The following is a 20,576-nucleotide window of genomic DNA, read 5'->3' as shown; positions in this document are numbered from 1 at the left end:
CTTACCTAAAATACACGAGAAAAGTACAGATAAAGGAAGGAACAAGAATTCTCTCTATATTTCGGGGATAATATTTTCTCAAATGATTAATTCAGCAAGGGTTAATCCTTTTTTGCTAAATAAGCTCAACTGGACCTGAAATAACACCTTCACTGTAACGTTAATCTCCTCTCTCAGAAAAAAAAAAATAAGATAAAGTATATGTTCAGTCATGTTTGATACTGTATGTTGTTACAGAATGTCTTGCTTTGGAAATGCTGATAGCTGGTAGATGTGTTTTTCACAGTAACACACAGAAATGGCCCTCTCAAAAGTAAGGAAATGTGTCCTGTAAAATGTATCAAATTTTACAGGAAAAAAATCTAAACTTAAGGCTTGTCAAGACAGTGCCCTCTCCACCCGACACTACTACTACTATTACTCTTGGGTCTTCTAAATATGCTCAAACTCAACTTCGTAACTTAACTAACTCTTTCACTCCGACACTCACTGACAAACAGAAACAAATCCATGTGTACATTCACATTCTGACACAATTCTGTCCATGAAAATGAGTGTTTTACAAATTGTGCAGCAATCTTTAAGTCTGGCTTCAAAGCTGACTCCAGTCACATTACGCAGTCTGTTGCACTGCTGCTTCTTTGCTGTAAAAACCCTGTGGTTTAGTGTTATTCTCCTATTCCTTTTCAAACATTGTTTAGTCTCATTGTTCAGTGTATGCTTTACATACAGTATTATGCAATACTGTACATATAGTATTGTGTTTTTTTGTGACACTGCAAAGGAAAATGAAAAAATCAATGAAAAATTCAACCCACTTCCAAGTTGAGACAAGAAACAGAGTGCAAGAGGTTGTGATCCAATTTGCAAAGTTTCTAACTCCTTGGAACTTTTAACAGGTTTTAGATTCCATGACGTGATCTGTAGTCCAATAATCAGATTTCTCTGAATCATGTTTTTCACTGTATCACAGGGAGAGCAGCTGTGTCAGAAAAAAACTTGGCTGTCTATTATGAACATCAAGAGCATCCAGCTGAAATAGGTTTTTGCTGCTTTTCCTTCATTTCTTAAAGAAATAATGATAATAAAATTTCCTTCAGTGAATTCAATTTCAATCCATTTGTGGTTTTCATTATATGAAAACTTACATTATGCTTCAGGAATACAACACTTTTATATCTCCAGCTTTAATTTGGACTGCATTTCATGATTGAAACACAAACAGGCATTGCCAATTGTCGTGTACAATAAAGTAATAAAAGAGTCTACAAGCAAAGACAAATTATCTTCTGAAGCATTAAACACTACAAGGCAAGTATCCCCAGGGCAGTTACTGTACTGGAAAGGAGGTGGTGTGTGAAAAGTACTTAAATAAATTATAGCAAATGTAATTGGAAGGAATTTATATTTCCTTATATAATTGAGCAATGTCCATATTATCTTTTTCAGCTTTAATCTTAAAAGGAGGGAGAGTTGGATCACCGCTCATACCAGCATTTTCACTCAATAATTGTTAACTGTAAGCATCCGAACATGTTAATGTACAGCTGTAACGAAAGAATAGTTAACATTTTTATGATCATCTGGAATATGTATTCTCATGACCTCAGCATGCTAGGAAAGGACAAATGCCAGTGCATGCAGAAAAATACTGTTCAGTTATTGCAGGTTTAATTGCACAATTGTCAGTAATATATCAACAAGAAGTTGTATTCTAAAAAAGTATAAACTGATAATTTAAAACAATCTTAATAATAAACACCTTCATAAACTCCAAAATTAATGTGCTACTTACTGTACAATATCCTGCAGTGGAAAGCTTACAAACCATTATGAAATTCAACAGAACTGAAGACTGAAGTAATTTAGAAGCATTATGTAGCCCCACTTGTACTGATTACAAAAGTATGGAAAAAATATATTAATATAATTAAAAGACAGCAGGGTGTTCTTAAAAGGAGGTTGATATTTTGTTTCAGTTTTATATAGTGTTCTCCAAACCTGAGAATTTTTAAATTCTGACTGAACTGTATTCTTGAAACCCAGCGGGATTCACTTTAATAAGCCTTTTGACAATTAACGGCAACAAGATGACTTGTTAATCCAAGAAGGCATATAAAATTCAATATATGAGTTTCCATTCTTTGTTTTTCAATTCCATTGCTGTAGTCTCATTTCCTGATTTCGCCCCAGAGATTAGACTCATTCCCTCATTTTTATTCTTTTTTCAGTTCCAACACATCTGCATCTACCCAAGGGTAACTTCAGATATCCTTCCCCTAAGGATAATTCAGTCTACGCAATATTGTTTTATTTGCGCTGAAGAACATGATAGTACATTTCTAGAAGATTTCTAGCAGCAGGGTATGATTTCTCTCTGAAGGAGGTGGAGCAGGTACAGTATTTAAAAGGAGCAGTAAAAGAATTATGCAGAAAAGAAGCTTAACATTTCACAGTGTCAGGGTTGCTAAATGTTAGGCAATGGAAGTAATTTGAAATGTAAACTACCAAGAGATGCAATGTCTCATAAATGGTAAAATAATATATACATATACAGTATATATTCTTTTCAGTTAAGTAGCTCAGAAGGGGAGCTCAGCAGTTTTGATCCATTCCTTCTTTTGAGACATGAGCTGTGGTGGATGGGACAGTCTTTTCCATTTTTATATCATTATGTGTTGGTTGTGTAACTGACTCCATTTGATAGCTAAAATGTTTCATCTAGTGTATCCTCCAGACACTTTTTGCGGCACAATACTTGATTTTTGCTAAATTACCAAATATAACTAGTTTTCTGGGTCCTGATTAATTTCTTACATTATTTATTGTTATATATTCTCTTGCCAATTAATTGATTCACCCAAAGGTTTAAATGTGCCATAAATGGACCACAAAGGTAAGCTTGCCCCTAGCTTGTTCCTCATGTTTGACATTCATGAATTAATGAAGTCAGGGCTGGCCAAGACTTCTTAATGCTCACCTGAGACATGCTAGGAATCAGGAAATCTGAGCCCATGGCAGCTCACATTTATCCAGTTTTTACAGAAACTACTGGTGTAAGCAATTCATCACTGACTCCATGTGGTCAATGAGTCTCCAGTTGTCCAGTCAACCTGAGAACAGCTCTAGTTTAAAAATGTTGTGGGCATCTCATGTATGATAGAAAAATCTTGCAGTATAAAGAAACAAAACAAAGGTTTTTGTCCATCATGGTTGCCAATAGTTCCATGCTGCAGCCTGCAATGGAATAATGAACCTTTTGTAAAGAGATTTATTCTATTTTCTTCTCTGACAGTGTTCCTTAGTTTATATACTATAGAACTGAGAACAATAGCAAATACTGACTATGTTATGATATGATTAAAATTATTATTTAAAAGATTTAAAAGATTTAAATTAATAATTAAATCCTCCTCATGTACTATAATCTTCCCAGGTCTAACTCAGTATCTTCTATACCTGCACTAACACAACCATAATTTCACACTTCCCTTAAGTTTGATATTTCCATGAACTATGCAATTTTTAATATTTAAAAAGATTTGAGACGGGTTTTAAGATGTTAAATAAAATTTCTGCGGTTTCTTTGTCAATGAAAAAATTGCTTTGTATATTTTATTTATATATATACTGTATATTGTTACATGCTGGGCTGCCCTAAATTGTGCTTTGAAATTTCTTGGATATGTATGCTTGTTATGTTCATTCTCTCATATATTAAAAGGATGTGGTGTTGTGGCATAGGTATAACTCCCATTGATTGAAACAGAGGGGATTGTTTTTGATGTGCAGTTTGGGGTTGTCTGATGAGATGACAAACCCCCCAGCATAGTGGAAACAGCTGAATGTTTTGACACGTTTTACCCTGAAATTGGGTGCCAGCTCATCTAATCAACTCTGCCTTTAGAAGACAGAACAGAGCAAGGGAACAGAGAACTGCAATAAATTAGTGTTGCCAAAAAAAAAATCTACACCAATATGAAATCAATCCAAAACGAATTACTGGAATTGATGGTAATGATTTACTACTTACAGCTTTCTAATTGCATTATGCAAGTTTGTACATCCATTGGAAAGTTTTTAAGATCCATAGGGCAAGAAAGTGTTAAAGTCAATCTGCAATAAACAAGAAATAAAATTCTGATTAACATAATGAATAATGTGAATCTGACAATTGCATTGCATTCTCACATAACCAAGAGCCATAGATTCATCTGAGACAGATTATGGACCATACATATTGCCACAAAGTCAAAAAGATTTTGGAAACAGGCATTTTTCGAAAGTATCATTTGTCTGATACAATTTCTGTTCCCCCCCAAAGACCGACCAAACAGAAAACAATAACACACTGTATATTTTAGCTGCTTTGCATTGGGTCCCTTTAGATTACTTACAACAATTTTGAAGCCTTGACCAGGTGGGCTCCTGATTACATTGGTGAATTCTCTCTCCATACGTTTACATGACATTTCTGCTTGCTTTTGGTTCCCAATGCTAGGCTCTAAAATTTAGCTTTGTGTTCTGCTGGTCCAAGGCTGTGGCTACCAGCTCACAACAGAGCTTGCTGTTTTAACTGTTTAAACTATAAATACTCCAGGTTTTAATTCTGTTGAGTTTGTTGTACTAAAAAGCATATTCATGGGTTTCTAATGTTCTTGATTTTGCTTTATTTTATTGTAGTGCCCACAGATAATAAAATGTTCTATACAAAACTACCATACTAATCTATTGCACAAATTTACAGTATATTATGCACAAAGTATGCATTATTCTTATAACTGGAGAAAATAACTAAAAGAGTGGACAATTATTTTGGATGTGCTATAGGGATCAGAAGCTTGACTTAGTGTGACAGGCCGTACATGAATCTTGATTGCAACTGAACATGTGATTGTTTGAATACTGTACAAATTCTTTACAAAGTGACCAGAGTCACTGTTTTGGGCTGTCACTTGAAAGTATTGACACTTCAGAATGAAAGTGTAAGTGACAAGCACCTACTTTAAAGTGAGAGCTGCAGGTGTCCATTTAGTATTATAATTGAAGCATTTTTTAAGAGATTCTACCCAGAGGCTAAGTGTTCTTACTGGATCCTTGTTAATCTCAAGTCTCCTGTGCTGTCAGCTGCAACACCACATTTTGACAATTTCCATTTCCGTGTCAAAGACAACACATTTATCTAAGGCAGGTTAGAATTTTAAAAGACACTGTCTTTTGTTGGGATTTTACACTAGTTCTCCATGAAAATATAGTCTTTTTCTATTTGATTTGCTGCAATATGATTTTCAAAATAAGTTTGCTTCTCTTTATTTCCATGAAACATAATTCCTAGACTTGCACTGTCAATATACGAAAAAAGTAAATGTCTTCAATAAAAATGTCAAGACGTATTTTAGAGTACCAATTTAATTAATAACTTATTTCAGATTAATTTACTTGTACAACGTCTTACATTGTACACAATATAAAATCAAGTGTGGGGCATTGACATTTGGTATGCTCACCTGATTGAGTAAAGGACATTTCCGTTTTTAAATATTCTAAGGAGCTTGTTGTCTGTGGTAACTTCATGGAAGTGAGCCCCTTTCTCATTTGCAAAAAATAAATCAGGTTTCCAAATAGAGTCCAACATAGATGGGTCCAAATCCAGTGAGTCATCTGGGTATTCACTGTAAGCCAGCCTTGGGTCATTCCACTGCTGACGCAGAAATATATTCACTCTGTAATCCTGGGAGAGAAACAAGAAGGCATTATTTATATTCATACAGGCAGTGCTGTTATTGTTAAAACTGCATATACTGTACACATCGGACCTCTTGATGAACCTTGGTAAACATGCTTTGCAGTAATGGAGACCAGATTCAGATTACTTGAATGGTCTGTATCAGCAAAACATGAGCTTTACTATTCTTAGTAAAAATGATCTTCTTAATTCTCAGAGTTCATGTTCACAGAAAGCATACGGATTCCCAAGGAAAACAAAATAAAGATACAGTAATATCAAATTGTCATTAAATTCAAAAGTCAAGTGTGCACTCTTTGCACATCTTTAAAGATGACTTGGCATGCAAATAGTCATTCATCTGTTATCGGAAAGCGGGTTTTTCTCGGTAAGGTTTGCAGTTACTTGGAATTGATCCAAGACGTAAAGGACGTAAAGTTCATGGACCACAATAACATAATGCTAGTCTCTGCCTCTGAACAAGATTTTCAAATACTGATTCATCTCAGACATGTAGTTCAGACCTGACTGCATGTAAATATAAAGTGAAAAAATGTTTTTCTCATATCCCCCGAGCTTGTTCTATATTGAACAAAGACTTTTTTACAAAGGGTACAAAACGCAATTCTGCCACTTCATGGTGCAGTGTTATATAGCACTTGCTGTAATTGACACCGTTGGGTTTGCTGGACAACTGACAACATTAGCACAATATAGTACAACTCTGCAATTTAGACACATTTGTAACACGTTTAGACAAATGTGTAACTGCAACACCCAAACAGAACATAATAACATGCAATAATAAAATTACAGCTAGGCTAAATGATGATTTGGGGCACTCTGGATTTCAAAAGAATTCCTATACTGTGTATCAAAGTATTGGCCAAGCAGCAGCCTGAGAGGAAGACAGGGTTCTGCACCTGACAAAGAATATTTCTCCCAGAGAAATGTACCCTGTCAAATATTTTAGGAAAGTAATTTTGCTTGAAGGCAGTACTAAAAAATAAAGAACATGATGAAATACATTGTTTACTAAGCTGATGGTTTAGTTCTTGGTTGTGACTAATGTAGTTGTTCAGTGGACAATGTTTAGCGATGATAAAGAATATGATTCTTTTTTTAACTTGTCAATCTCGCACATTATTTGCAGTAGTCTTGAAAAATACAGTGTCATGTACTCATCAAATAGATGAGCTAGTTATATGCGAATACATCAAATTAAATGAGGTTTGCTCTTTCAAGTCCTGAAGAGCTATAAACATGCCTTGGTCTCTCTGTCCCAGAAATGTCACTGTTTCTTTGTTTTTAAGTGTGTTCTAAAGTACCTTCCTGAAAGTGTATGCTGTGCTAGAATACAGCTGTGACAAACTGTCCAGCGCGCATGTTTTAATGTGAAATATTGTTTAGAACAGAGGAAAGAAAAATACAGTACCATTTATAACTTACAGAAGTGTGAAATATAACAGTAAGTGACTGTAAGTGTTATCTTGATGCACAGTACTCAGTCACGTCCTGTGAGACAGTGAAGTGATCTCTAATGGGTTATGACTCCAACAGTCTATATACTGTGCAGCATTTGCTGTATAGACTTCTCCCTATTTCATTAATAATATTGTTTATTACAGGATCCATAAACACATCTGTATTACTATAGAAATGTAGTGAGGCCATGCCACAGTGAGTATGCAGGCTGTCTATGAGCCTTGTCATAGAGATAATGTTACAGAACCCAAAACACAGCAGACACAAACATCATAATACTTGGTAGCTTGGCCTTTTGACTTAACTGAATGAGTACGTGCTCAAGCAGAAGCTTGATATTTGGTATAATACTCATGAGAACAGGTAAGGGCAACCCAAATGTACTATTCCACAGATGTTTGTGGTGCTTATTTTAAAATTAAAGAGCTGTCTTTTTCTGCATGCTTAAAGGTTCAGCAGGATGTCTGAATATATACAGTAGATTTCCCCAATCTAAAAGACTTGATTTGGAGAGTTATGTTTTTTGAATTAGTCTCCATTATGTCCATCTGTCATGATCGGAATCCATCCTGTTAAGGGTGCGTCGCCCCTTTCGTATTTTATTTGATTATGTGCACCTGTTCTCTGTTTGTCCCTCCTTATTTAAGCCTGGCACTCTCGCTGCTCCTGGCTCTGCATTGGAAGACGGACGCCCAGAGGCCCGCCTTGCTTCAAGTCGCCCTACATCCGCAGCTTGAGGGCATAGGCCTCCTAACGGCGTCCTGACCAAGCTGGCCTCGTCACTCCATTTTTAATCTCCTTATTCCATGTCCCTGTTTTTTATTTGTCTTTCCTTGGATGGATTTCCTGGTTTTGGACTTTGGACGGCAACCCGGATTCCTCCTTTTGGATTGTCTTGCCATCGCCACGCCCCCCGAGCACCCGGATCACCATCGTCACACCCCCCTGTCTGTCAATCCATCCTGATCCTCTTTGTCTCCTCCCCTGATGTCCTTCTCCACTTATTTCCGGATTATACCGTCTGCATAGGGTCCTGAACTACGCTTCGCGGGAGCCTGGACCGGCTCCCTTTACACCATCAAAAGCTAGGTTATAGATAGCAAGAGGCAGCTGTCCCAGCTATCCTAGCTAGAGATAATTTGGTACATATACATGGTCACCCGTTGATGTACAAACTGCATGCAGAAAAGTGCTTCGACCCAGAGATGAACCGGGACCCTAGAGCTGGGAGTCAGTGGAACTAACAAGTGCTACAGTACGTCTTTTTTCCACATGGAACAGTACGTTTAGTGGAGAAACCCTCTGCGGGTGCCTTAATTCATCATCCCCCTTACAGTGTATTGCTTCTGTCAATGTCAAATTCTGTGTAATATTTAACAGTCGATAACAGCTTAATATTCTTTTGTTGTTTTTTTCCTCTTGAAAAGACAAACTGGATTTCGAATCTCTTAATAGGATAACATGTTCCTTGCACTTGCAGAAAATGTACACTTTTAAGCTTGTAGGTTGCTGTGCATAAGATTGACTGCTAAATAAATAATATTTATGGTTCAGCCTTTAAATGGTTTTTGAAAACATATACGCAGAAAAGAATGCAAAAAAGTGACAGTCAAAAGTGATCACAAAATTGTGTCTGACTTTAAAATGCACTGAGAGGCATTAAAAGCACAACAAATGTATTGGATAAATAGAATATAGAATGGGAGTGTATTGGATACATATTGTATATAGGGATAATATATACATATATTGGAACAATATCAGTTTCATTATATTATTATAATTTTATTATATGAAACTATTTTATATACAGTAATACATTTTATTATATAAATTGAATTTATTCATAATAGCAATTTCCTGTTTTTAATGTATACCGTATCTGCATGGATGGACAGGCAGATACTGACACACATATGTTTATCAACTGCACATCTTATACAGAGTTCTAACAGGCACATTGCTCATAGAAAAACTGAACTGTGAATTAATCCCCAGACCCACAGGATTTTTTACCATCTGGCAAAGACAAAACTTCATACTTCAAGAGAGAGCACTATCGTATTGCCACAATAGAATTCCACAGCAAAAAGAACAGTGATGTCCTTTAAAAAAGAAAAACGGTGCATGTTTTCTGTGATCCAAATTATTGCTGAAAGCTCACTCAGTTTACAATACATCCATTCACCAGACTCACCGGTTCTTCAAATGTGTTTTGTATATCAAATAATTTTACACATTGCACAATACGAACATTCAGGCACACTCTGGGAGTAAACACAGCTGGGGCATTGAACCACAGAGGAGTGTAAACAATACAAGCTTTCACCCTTGTGTATGTCCCCTGTACTACAGTATGTTATCTGCCAGTTGTCCAACAGAAGCCTTTCTCTACATATACAATACCAGATAGAAGAAAGAACTTCATAAATTTAGATATTTTAAAAGGTTTGTGTTTTTTATTAAGCTGGGGTGGTGTTTGTTTCCCATTAAGCTGTGGAGTGTAACAGCAGGCAAGGAACACTGTAAATTCAGACACAGAGCTGTGTGCATCTGCACACATCTGCTGTAAAGAGCAGAACGCAGTACATCTGTGCTAAAATGGTAGCCTCTGCTATTTAAGATTTAAAGCAAAATCACTGGGCATGATTTCAATGCCTAGGGACATAGGTGAAATTTTTCTTTTTCTAGTTCCCCCTGTTGAAAACGACTCCTGAATCCAAGCACAGGGCAGAGATACACTAGGGCTGTTTCTCCTGATAGAGCAGATTAATTAGCAGAGGTGCCCTGTTACCATCCCCATGGAAGCTTAATTATTGCACATAATTAACCAACCTGTTTGCCTTCAGCGGTGAGAAAGAAAACTAGGGTACCTGGAAAAAACCTGCACAAAACACTATGTGGACATGCAAACTTTATACAGAACAGGACATCAACTCAGTGATTGACCTAGGACCCTGGAGCAGGGAGCCAGTGGCACTAACCACTACATTACTGTGGCAACCTTAGATACATAGCAACAAATGTTTATTATAATCACTACTTCACTACCAAAGATCCATTGGATATATAAATTCAGTATTAAATGTTAAGAATTGTCTTGAATATATGACTTCAGAGAGAACTGTACTGAGACTTGTCGTAACAGCCAACAAACGTTATTTTTAACAGAATGGTTCCTCTCAGTCTTAGCATAAGGTTGACTTATTTTGAGCAGTGATGTTTAATTACAGAATTATTCATAAATGGTGGTGCAGGTGTTTAAGAGGAAAAAAGATACTATAGTTAACAGTAATACTTTGATTGGACAAATACTGTATAAGTGAACAAATAATAAAAATATATCGTAATTGTTTCAGCAATTAAAAAGTTAAGTTTGCCCCAAAATGAAAATATATTTATAGGAATAATTATAAATTGATCAAATTTAATATTACATACCATTGTTGTTTCAGCAATTGAACCAAAGCTGTTAATAAATATGTTGCACGTTACATTCACAGGAGGTCCTGAAAACAAAACAACACAAATCAAATTGTCAGCAATACATAACATTAAAAACAATTGCCATTGTGTTTCAAATTTTGTTGAGTGCTTGCACAACAATGCTTTGTACTTTCTGACAGCCTGTCTCCACTTTCTTTTCCGTAAGTCAATGTATTGTAAAGATCTGCGTCAGTGAAGCAATTGTAGAGCACAGAAGCTGTCAAACTACGTAGCATTATAAGTGCCACACAAATTAGAATGAACCTGAACAATTCCCACTAAACTCAGTCCATAACATAGCTTTTTCATAAACATGTCTAAGTCATCATCAATTGGATTGCTAGATGCATTGAGTCCCATCCTGGCTGGTGACCTATCCAGCTGATTTTCACAACAATGAAATATAGATCACGAATAAATACATTGGCACAAACATCAATCCAGTCATGTTTCCATCCTCCTAAGTTCAATACATTGACAAACCCTTTGTTGAGTTTCATGCTGAAACTGGATCTTTCCAGATCGTACTCACTAATGCAAATACATGGACAGAGAATCGTGCACTGCAATAGCTATTATTAAGAACAACTGGTGGTTACATCAACATTTGTGATTTCAGTTCATGCATGTTGTTTTCTTCTTCCTGCATCTCCAACTTTCTTCTTCCCGGTTACTTTGGATGAGTCTTCATTCAAACAAATTGAACCTAAAACAATTACCGGTCTATACGAAATGAATACAGAGGAAAGATTACAGAAGGTTACAATTCAACATATTCCATTTAATTTTACACTATGCAAATATCAAAGCTCAGCAATTACAGCAAACAAAGGCAGACTTAGGCAAAGGACTGGCATGAAAGGATCCAGTCCTGATATGCCCAGGATTTCTGTGCCACCACAGAGATGCAAAAGGGGAGAATAAGAAGGCATTACAGTAGATTGATTGAAGAGAAAAATCAGCAGAGCAGTCAACAGATCAGTAGTGATGATGAGATGGGATAAGAGTACAAGCAATGAATTATAGACAGGAGGGGGCAGATGATGAAGAGAGCGGCAGGGATGACAATTGAATATGAGCAGGGAAAGACAGCCCATGAAGAGGGTAGGCTTCATGGGAGAAGTGAAGCAGAAAAATGTTATTGAGCTAAAGCAATTTGGAGGACTTGGGGAGGATGGGCAGCTGATGTAGGAAGATTGGCAAGAGAGATCTACAGTTAGACAGTCTTGAGAGAAATAGAGTTTGGAACAAAGACCAGCATATTGTCACTATAAGGATGCAATGAATGCAGGAACAACTATTGTAAGCTGCTGATCAGTCAAGGATAATCATAAACTGGGGATAATAGGGGCATCATTATCCTCAGTTTATGATAGAGAACATTGCAGTTCCTGTCGATTCTGTAGAGTAGAAACCAAACAAAACCAAATAAATACTGGAGAGAAATACAGTACATCCAATACAGGGATGGATTTAATTTTTAGTTATTCTCCTCATTTTTAAATTAAATTACCTTTAAAGTTTGGTCTGATTCTGGCATCGTATCCTGAAGTCCTTCCCATAAGTTTGTCCAGAAAGTCTGAAGGTGACATTGGCATTGCTCTACTTCGGGCACTATCAGGTTCCTTTGAGGCCACCAAGCTGAAAGCAAACAACTTTCTGAGAAACCATCTATTGTACAACACATGCTGTTGATTAATCTTTCACAACCATTTATAATGATATGTAAAACTAGAGTTTCAGACTAAATATCTTAATAATAGTTAGACAGGTTTAAGAATTTACTGTGTAGCACCCAGATTTATAGATGATTAAACTGTACTGTAGGTCATATTCTATTGGTTTGGAAGGGAGATTTATCTCTCTTATTGGCCTACTGCATGTAATGTAGGTGTTACAGAGGATTTGAATACTTGGTACCAGCCTGGGATATCATGGTTGGTCAGGATGTAGGCCTCTGGAATGTCTTGTTTGTGTTTTAAAAGTGTAACTTGTATGTTTTTTGTTTATATTGTGGATTTATTCGTGTGTGTTGTCATTATTTATAAATAATTGTTTATCCCAGTGTGCCTGACATTATTATTTTCACCAGAGTTCTATGTGTCAGAGAACAAAGAACTCAGATGCTTTATTATATCAACCACTTGGATATATTCTTGGCAAAATCTACGTTGAGGGTTATGATTTTAATTATTGATTTACCTGCTCAGTCATTTTCTGGTATTTATCTATTTTTGGAACCCGTATTTGTAACACTATTAAAGTGATCTGTGTAAGGCATTATTTAGGAGTTAGTACTATGGACAAGCGTGATATACCTTATTCAAGTGGTCATTAAATATTTTTCCTTGGACCACTGTCTTTTAATTCTTTAAGTGATAAGATTTAATTGTGAAATTATTATTAAATATATATGTCTTGTGGCAAATAATCACAATACACTTAAGCATTAGAATTAAATAATGTTAGTGGAATATTTCCAGTTATGAAAAAGTTCTAATTATTTCCAGTATTAACGTTTTGTAACATTCTGTGCCAATCCTAGAGGACCAGACTGTAGAACCATGATTCCTCTCAGCAACCCACCCAATTGTAACCTTTTTTGTTATCTTCCACAGTTGATTTTATTGTTTCATCTCTGAACTACCTGAGATGGGAGGGAAATAAAAAAAAAACATTGGACCATTCTCTCATTTCTTTTATAGCATATAAGAAATTGAATGAATGAGTTTCTCCTAGACTGACTATGATGGTGGCTCTGCTACAGCAGTCAGTGGATCAACAAACACAGCTGGCAAAATCTGAAATGGCTGTGTTAATATTCTGGATTGCTGTATGGTCAGGGAACATAATTATTTTGGTGACAACTATTTAACATGTGTGAATAGTTGGTCATTAAACTGGTTTTTGAGTTAAGCGAGTGATGGGTATAAAACAAATACTGTTTAAACATGCAAGAAAGGTAGAACAGAAGATAACACGTTGGAAGATTACTCAGGACAAAACAATAGGTATTGTGGAATTACCACAGAGACCTGAAAGTGATTATCTGTTTAGCTTCCTGAACAAAGTGATCTATAAGTGGTTTCCTAATCTGATCCAATGAGACTTAATTGTTATATGGACACAAAATAAATGGACAACACTCTTCTGGAGGTTGTGACAAGTTCATCGTGTTTATTTCAAAGCTTCCCCAGCACACAGATACTATAGGCAGGTCCCTTTGAAAGAAAGACGTTTTCTCTGTGGTTGGATCTGCATTGCCTTTTACGTGGATTGCAGTCCCTTGAACACACATCTTTTCAGGAGGGAGGAGATCACTGACAATGGTGGGGATCTATTGTAGTCTGTCTTATGGTACCCTGCTGTACAGACCTATAATGTACCATTCTAATAACAACACAATCACGATAACACTACTGTCCTTTTCTTCTCCTGTCAATGCACGGTCTGTACTGGACTGTAACTGTAAACTATTACTGTTAAAATATGTTACTGCCACATGGCTTTTAATATTTTATGACACTGTAGCTTGTTTGGAAACCTTCGAAACTGAATGCAGTTGATATTTAAATCTGTAGGTCTGTTTTAAATTCCTAACCAGTGATATGAAAAAGTATTTTGAAAATGTAATCCACTTGCAAGTTGCCAGCATACTGGATTATATTTAACTAATAAGCATGTGGGGGAAATTGCTTTGAAGATATGTATATTACATTGTAATTATATAAACATTACATACTATAGATGACTTTAACCAATGATTTTAAAAATTATTTTCAGCAAGTTTATTGTTAATCTTAAAACAAACAAACAAACAAACAAACAAACAAACAAACAAACAAACAAACAAACAAACAAACAAACAAACAAACAAACAAACAAACCCTGGATCATTCATCATTTCGTGATTAAAAGTTACAGTATATCAGTCAGGGGCTTTGCTGTGACTGTAAAATACATTGTGATTCAAGTCATATTGATATAATTACATTTAAAAACTTGACCCTACACTACCTACTATTCGTGAACTCAGTAACAGAAATTAGAAAAAATGTGGGAGAGAATTACATGCTTTGTTTATATAAAGCATCTTGTTCTGTGCCAGCAGCTCATTACACAGGAGATCTTCATAATTTAAACTGTTATGGGCATAGAATTAAAAAGTTTTTTTTTCCCAAATTTCCTTAATTCAGTCTTTTTTCAGTTATTGGATAAACCACAAAATGCAAATTACAATATACATTAAATAAATCATTCATAACTGAATCATTGTAATTCTTGCCTGCAGCACTCAATCCAGACACCCCAAGAAAAGGTAAGCACATTTCTTTTAAAAGTTCAAATACATTTAAAAAAATACGAATTTGTCCCCTAGGATAGTTTTAGATCATTAGTCTGGGTAGTTCTGGATAAAATATTACTATGGATAAAATTGCCCACTGGCTCTTTGTGACTCACTGCATGTAATTATGGCTACTGCAGCGGAAAAATGTGACCTGTCTCTTTCAAGACCATTGGTGGCATAATGCGAATATGTCACAGCTGGGTAGAAATAAATGCACACATACTGTACGAGCATTTAAGCATTTCACTAGAACGTTTAAGCAGGAACCACACTTAAACTCTCAATACATACTGTATATTCCCATGAAATCCATTTTACAAGATAGTAATTTAAATCGAGTACTTTCATACTTTATGTTTAAATAGAAACACAGAGTACTGCTTTATGACATGAACCTCTGTAATGAAATAACAGTATATTGTTTAATTAAACCTTCTGTTTTTAATGTGATCTATTATGGTGGACCATGGGAATAATACCAATAGGTGAAGCTTCTGGATTGGCCAAAGTATGAAGGCAAAGACAGTAACAACTGTTCCTCTTTTACGATCATTAAATACAGTACACCAAATGTCTTGGAGAGCTATGTTAGGAAATCAGTTTACGGTGCATTCTCTTCAATCCAGTGTCAGTGTGTTTTGAGCAACTGTTTCTAAAAGGAAATTACAGTATTGCCGTAGTAAAAACATTGAGTCAGATCTTTTGCAGAGGAACATAGCCCAGCAGCAAAGGAAAAAGAAAGGTCCCAGAGGACATGCAATGACCATTCGTATTTTCATCCTAATCTCGTGGATGTTTTTTGCTAGCGGTGGTATTTGCTTATTCCAGGATTGTAGTCTAGGTTACGGGTTTCCTGGTTCTTCTTTCTTTTTTTTTTTGCCAGTGTCTCCTTTCTCCAGTACCTGTGGCAGTCCCTAAGCATGAAGGTTTCTACACACCCAGTGTGTGATCTGTTGAATTTCTGTGGCAGAATGGTGAGAATGGTTGCATCGTTTTCTTAGATGGAAGCTTTATTGATACCTAAACTGACAGCTGTAACTTTTTGAAATGGGGATCTGAGTATTACAGATGAGGAGTTTTACTGGGACAACATTTGTGAGAGTGAAAGCTTTCTTAGTTATCCTCTTGGATTTTCTTCATGGAGAATCATGGAGATTCATGGAGCTTGGTCCCATGTGGATGCTATAATGTAAGGCTTTTACTATACCATAATGTAAGGTATATTTTCCTATTTTCCTATTTGCACTTTGTTTATAGGGTGCTGTTGGCACATTATTCCTGTTATTTGGCATAAACCTACCCTTTTAACTAAATAATGTTTTAATTATTTTCTACATAGAAGATGCAAATGATGTACAGTACAGCATCAACATAAACACCACAGTCTTTTTCGTAAGCAGCCTCTTTTAGTTTAGTGTCCCCCATCTTAGTTTTTACTGCTTTTGCACTTTATTTTCTGCTTCTACAGTGTTTGCTAATTCTCCTAATTCGTTATCATCTGCAAACTTGACTAGTTTACTAACTATTCTGGGATCTTGATAACTGATAGAATTTAAAGAAGAACAGTGGTCCTTGTACAGATCCTTGTGGTGCTCTACTGCTTACATCACCACAATTATAAAAAAAAAAAGAAAAAAAAAAAAAAAAGGCCGGAGCGGTGGCTCTGTGGCTCAGGATCTGCGCCTGTGACTGGAAGGTTGCCGGTTCAAATCCCGCGGCTGGCAGAGGAATCCTACTCTGTTGGGCCCCTGAGCAAGGCCCTTAACCCCAACTGCTCCAGGGGTGTCGTACAATGGCAGACCCTGTGCTCTGACCCCAAGCTTCTCTCCCTGTCTGTGTCTGTGTCTCCATGGAGAAAAGCTGGGGTATGCGAAAAGATGAATTCCTAATGCAAGAAATTGTATAGGGCTAATGAAGAAACATTACTATTACAATTTGCTTATTCGCCCCTTACCTATACCCGTTTTCTATTTAATAACCAGTTCTCAATCAAACACTACCTTCTCTCTTCTCTTTTCAGCATGGAATAAACCTATTACTTGTTCCAAATCATAATGCACTATGTTCAGTGAACTCTATCAAGCTAGTTAGGTAAGACCACCCTTTTTTAAGTCATAGTCCAAATAGTCCACTATCTGCAATGATATTATTTCCATACAGGCATCCCCTAGTTTGGCTCTTGTATTAATTTCCATTACCTTACATGTCACAGTAGCCGAAAGTACTTGGTTTTAATTTCTCATCCTTTTTAAGTATGGGTACTACATTAGCAATTCTTTAGTCCCTAGGAATTAAGTGACTGAAAGAGTTGAGTCAATAGCTTCTGAGTAACATCTCTCATTTCTTGAGTGCAAATGGTAAGATACCATTGGGCCATGGGGACTAATAAATCTTGAGTGCTTCAAGTACCCGAAGCATTTTTCCCACTTCTATGCTGATATTATCCAACACAGAACTTTCTCCTCCCTGGGGCATGTTGACTTCTCTCTTAGTGAATACCTGAGTGAAATTCTTCATTTAGTTTCATGATCAGGCAACATACTCAGACAGGGCAGCCATGTAACAATTATTTTCTATGTAATGGATGTTGAAAATGTTTCAACAATTGTTTCGAATACTGAGCTTCTTTGTTTTATGAATCTAATTTTTCAATTGAAATATTTAGTCAAGAGCAACAAAGGTAACATCATATGTTCATAATACATTCAAAATTCCATTCCAATACATTCCAAAATTCCAATACAGCAAAAATAATATATACTGTAATGTATATAAAATAATGTTGTGTATTAATGTGCTACCATGCCACAAAGTAAAAGAAGCTAGCTTTGGAATTTGCCTTTTCAATGGAGGCTCTGGACAACATTGCAACCACTTTCTTAGTAATATGAGACTGTTACACTGATGCAAATCCGTAAGATTCCCGACAACATTGAGTTTTCTTATGGCAGATGGCTGGTTTTTGGTGTAGTGGAATTCATCACTGTTAAGGAGACAGCTTGAGAGATGATGATTGAACAGCAGCTTGTTGAAGGTTGATGAGCTACAATATAAGCAACAATTTGTGTTCCCATGGCAACCACTTTAAGGCAGTTACTCGATTGTTTCATGGACATTTATCACAGGTTTTATCTGAGTGATGTAGGAGTGATGTAGGAGGCTGCATGTACTGTATACTGTACATACTGTATATGTACATATTATATTGTTGAACAAACAAGGCCATGATCAAACTAAGGACTCAGGAGTTGTGAGGCAGTAGCCTCCTAACCACAACCTAACCATGCTGTCCATGCTGTGTTTAATTTCTGTTTAATTTATTGTTTTACAATTTGTGCATCATTGTGTTTGCTTTAACGGATTCACTCTTGCTCAGTCTTACATATGCTTAACTCACTGGTATACAGTAGCATATGGATCCACAACATCAAGAGGTGCTTTTCAAAATAAAGATTATATTTACTAATATACAACAAGAGCTCTTTTCTTGCTTGCTACATACTGCAAACATTGTTGACACTTGAGTATGTCCTCTGCGTGCCGCATCTGTTCAGCTGCTGTATTTAGCGTTTTAAGATTGAGGCTGGTTCTTTAATAATTTGAAAGGGGTATAAAAAAGGTTCTTTAACAAAAAGCATGCCACATGCATTATTAGCAAAAGGGCATGAAGTCTGCAGGGTGTAGCCGAGAATGACAGAATGGATACTGTGGCGCGATGTGAGCCAGAGCTGTCGAAGCGTTTACAAGAATACTCTCCACACGGACAGCGTAGTGAGATTAATGCAAGGCAACGGTGCACAACCAAGCGGGAACTGGCGGATGAGGTCTTATAGAGTGTGACGTTCCAGAATCCCCAACCAGAAACCTTCATCGTTAAGCTACCCCTCAGCAGCTTTAATAAAACATCTTACTAAATAAATGCATGAATTACGGCCATTTGTTTATATGCAGCAAAGCTACTCTATGAGGGGCAATATTTTTTACTTATTGCTAAAACATGTTTTTTTTTATCTAACACCACATTTATTCTTCTTTAATTTCAAATCATGAAAACTCCAAATTCATAGGTTAAGATAATTCCAGGGAAAAGCTTCAAATGACTGAAAGGATGGCCCCTTTGAGCTATACAGTATGTGTTTTAGTTTAGTTAAATTGATTGTAACGAGAGCATGTTGAGCTCTTATTTTCAAATTCATATTTCATAAAGTCTTCATAAAGAGACAATTATTGACTGGTTAAAATCTCACAATTCGATCACACCTGATTCCGGATAATTTTTCTCTGTAACTTAGATTTTTTCCATATAGTTTGAAATTATGAGAGTGATTGTTCCACTCTGACCTCACTAGAGAAAAATACACATGGCATGATTATGTATTTGAAAAGCCTGGCATATGGGGAAGTGCATTCACACAGAGGGTTTTATTAGTAAAGAAACCACTAACATCCTTTGGTCACTTATTTACGTTGTCAGATCAGTGAGGACAGATTCACCTAAACAAGAACTAGAGGGATGTACAGTAACCTGCTACACAGACTGGTGGGCACAGTCATGGACTTTGATCTGAAAAATGTAAGTCAACATATACTGTACATGTTGAAGGCTGAAGAAGGCTCCACGGCCGAAACGTTGTGTTGTGTTCTCTTTCTTCTTTTTTTTCAGCATGGAATAAACCTATTACTTGTTCCTTCATATACTGTACATGGCATGCAGACAGAAACATGAAATACAAAAGTAAAAGAGGAGAAATCCAAGCTATTATCTTTATTCACAGAAGTAATTCACCTAATTAAAATAAAAAAAAAACTGATACAAACTCAAGTCCTTGGCTGCAGAACTGTTCCTAACATAAGACTAGCAGGTCTTGACCGCCTACCCCTTGCCCTAGGACTGCAGTTATCTTAAATGGTGCCCTAGGCAGACATTAACTCCTCCTGGTAGCAGTGGGTTTTAAACTGTCACCGTGACTTTCTCAGCATTTTACTGAAATATTCCCATTCCCAGTTTTTCTGTTTTCACATATACAGTGCCAACTTGTTCAAGATACACCTGTGCTGTGCCTCTAAACAACACCTATACTATGATAGCCTGGCACTGAATGACGACATTTTAACAAACTAAGAGTTAGGGGTGGAACAAAAACTACAAGTTACAGGGTTTCATCAGGATAACGTTTCGCAGCATCTTCCCAGGATGGATCAAGCTTCTTTGAGAACCCAGCCCATTTCGTTTGCAGATGTGACATGATCATCTTGATGAGGTCACAGCTTTATAGGAAGGTGAACCAACCCACATGACAACTACTCTGACCACTGAAAACTCCTAAAGTTGTGAGAACAAGTACAGTAAATAGACAGATGTTTGATGTTGTATAGCTTTAATTCTCAGAAACACGCTTCTATCAGACATATATGTAATGCACATAGTAAATAATTTCTTAATCAGGAAGGTGGTCATTTTAAACAGGTATATTATTGGTGATGAATCTTTTTTTACATTGCCATTCACAAGTCCAGTACTTGAATTCATAT

At 36.3% G+C, this 20,576-nt stretch overlaps 1 protein-coding gene across 2 annotated transcripts in view; it reads right to left on the bottom strand.

Moving 5' to 3' along the window:
• glra3 (glycine receptor, alpha 3) overlaps positions 1 to 20,576 on the bottom strand; it is a 57,791-nt gene that overhangs the window by 19,201 nt on the left and 18,014 nt on the right. For both annotated transcript variants that reach the window (XM_088646246.1, XM_088646168.1), the window contains exons 2-5: positions 12,210 to 12,337; positions 10,652 to 10,719; positions 5,508 to 5,731; positions 4,034 to 4,116 (exon numbers count right to left, since the gene is read on the bottom strand). In XM_088646246.1, the coding sequence (XP_088502372.1) occupies positions 4,034 to 4,116; positions 5,508 to 5,731; positions 10,652 to 10,719; positions 12,210 to 12,337 (503 nt within the window). The remainder of the gene's footprint in view (positions 1 to 4,033; positions 4,117 to 5,507; positions 5,732 to 10,651; positions 10,720 to 12,209; positions 12,338 to 20,576) is intronic.

Source organism: Lepisosteus platostomus, chromosome 1 (assembly GCF_059453375.1).
Source record: "Lepisosteus platostomus isolate fLepPlt1 chromosome 1, fLepPlt1.hap1, whole genome shotgun sequence".
In the NCBI taxonomy this organism is placed as follows: domain Eukaryota; kingdom Metazoa; phylum Chordata; class Actinopteri; order Semionotiformes; family Lepisosteidae; genus Lepisosteus; species Lepisosteus platostomus.
The sequence above is the reverse complement of the archived record's forward strand: the minus strand, read 5'-3'. Positions and strand labels throughout refer to the sequence as shown.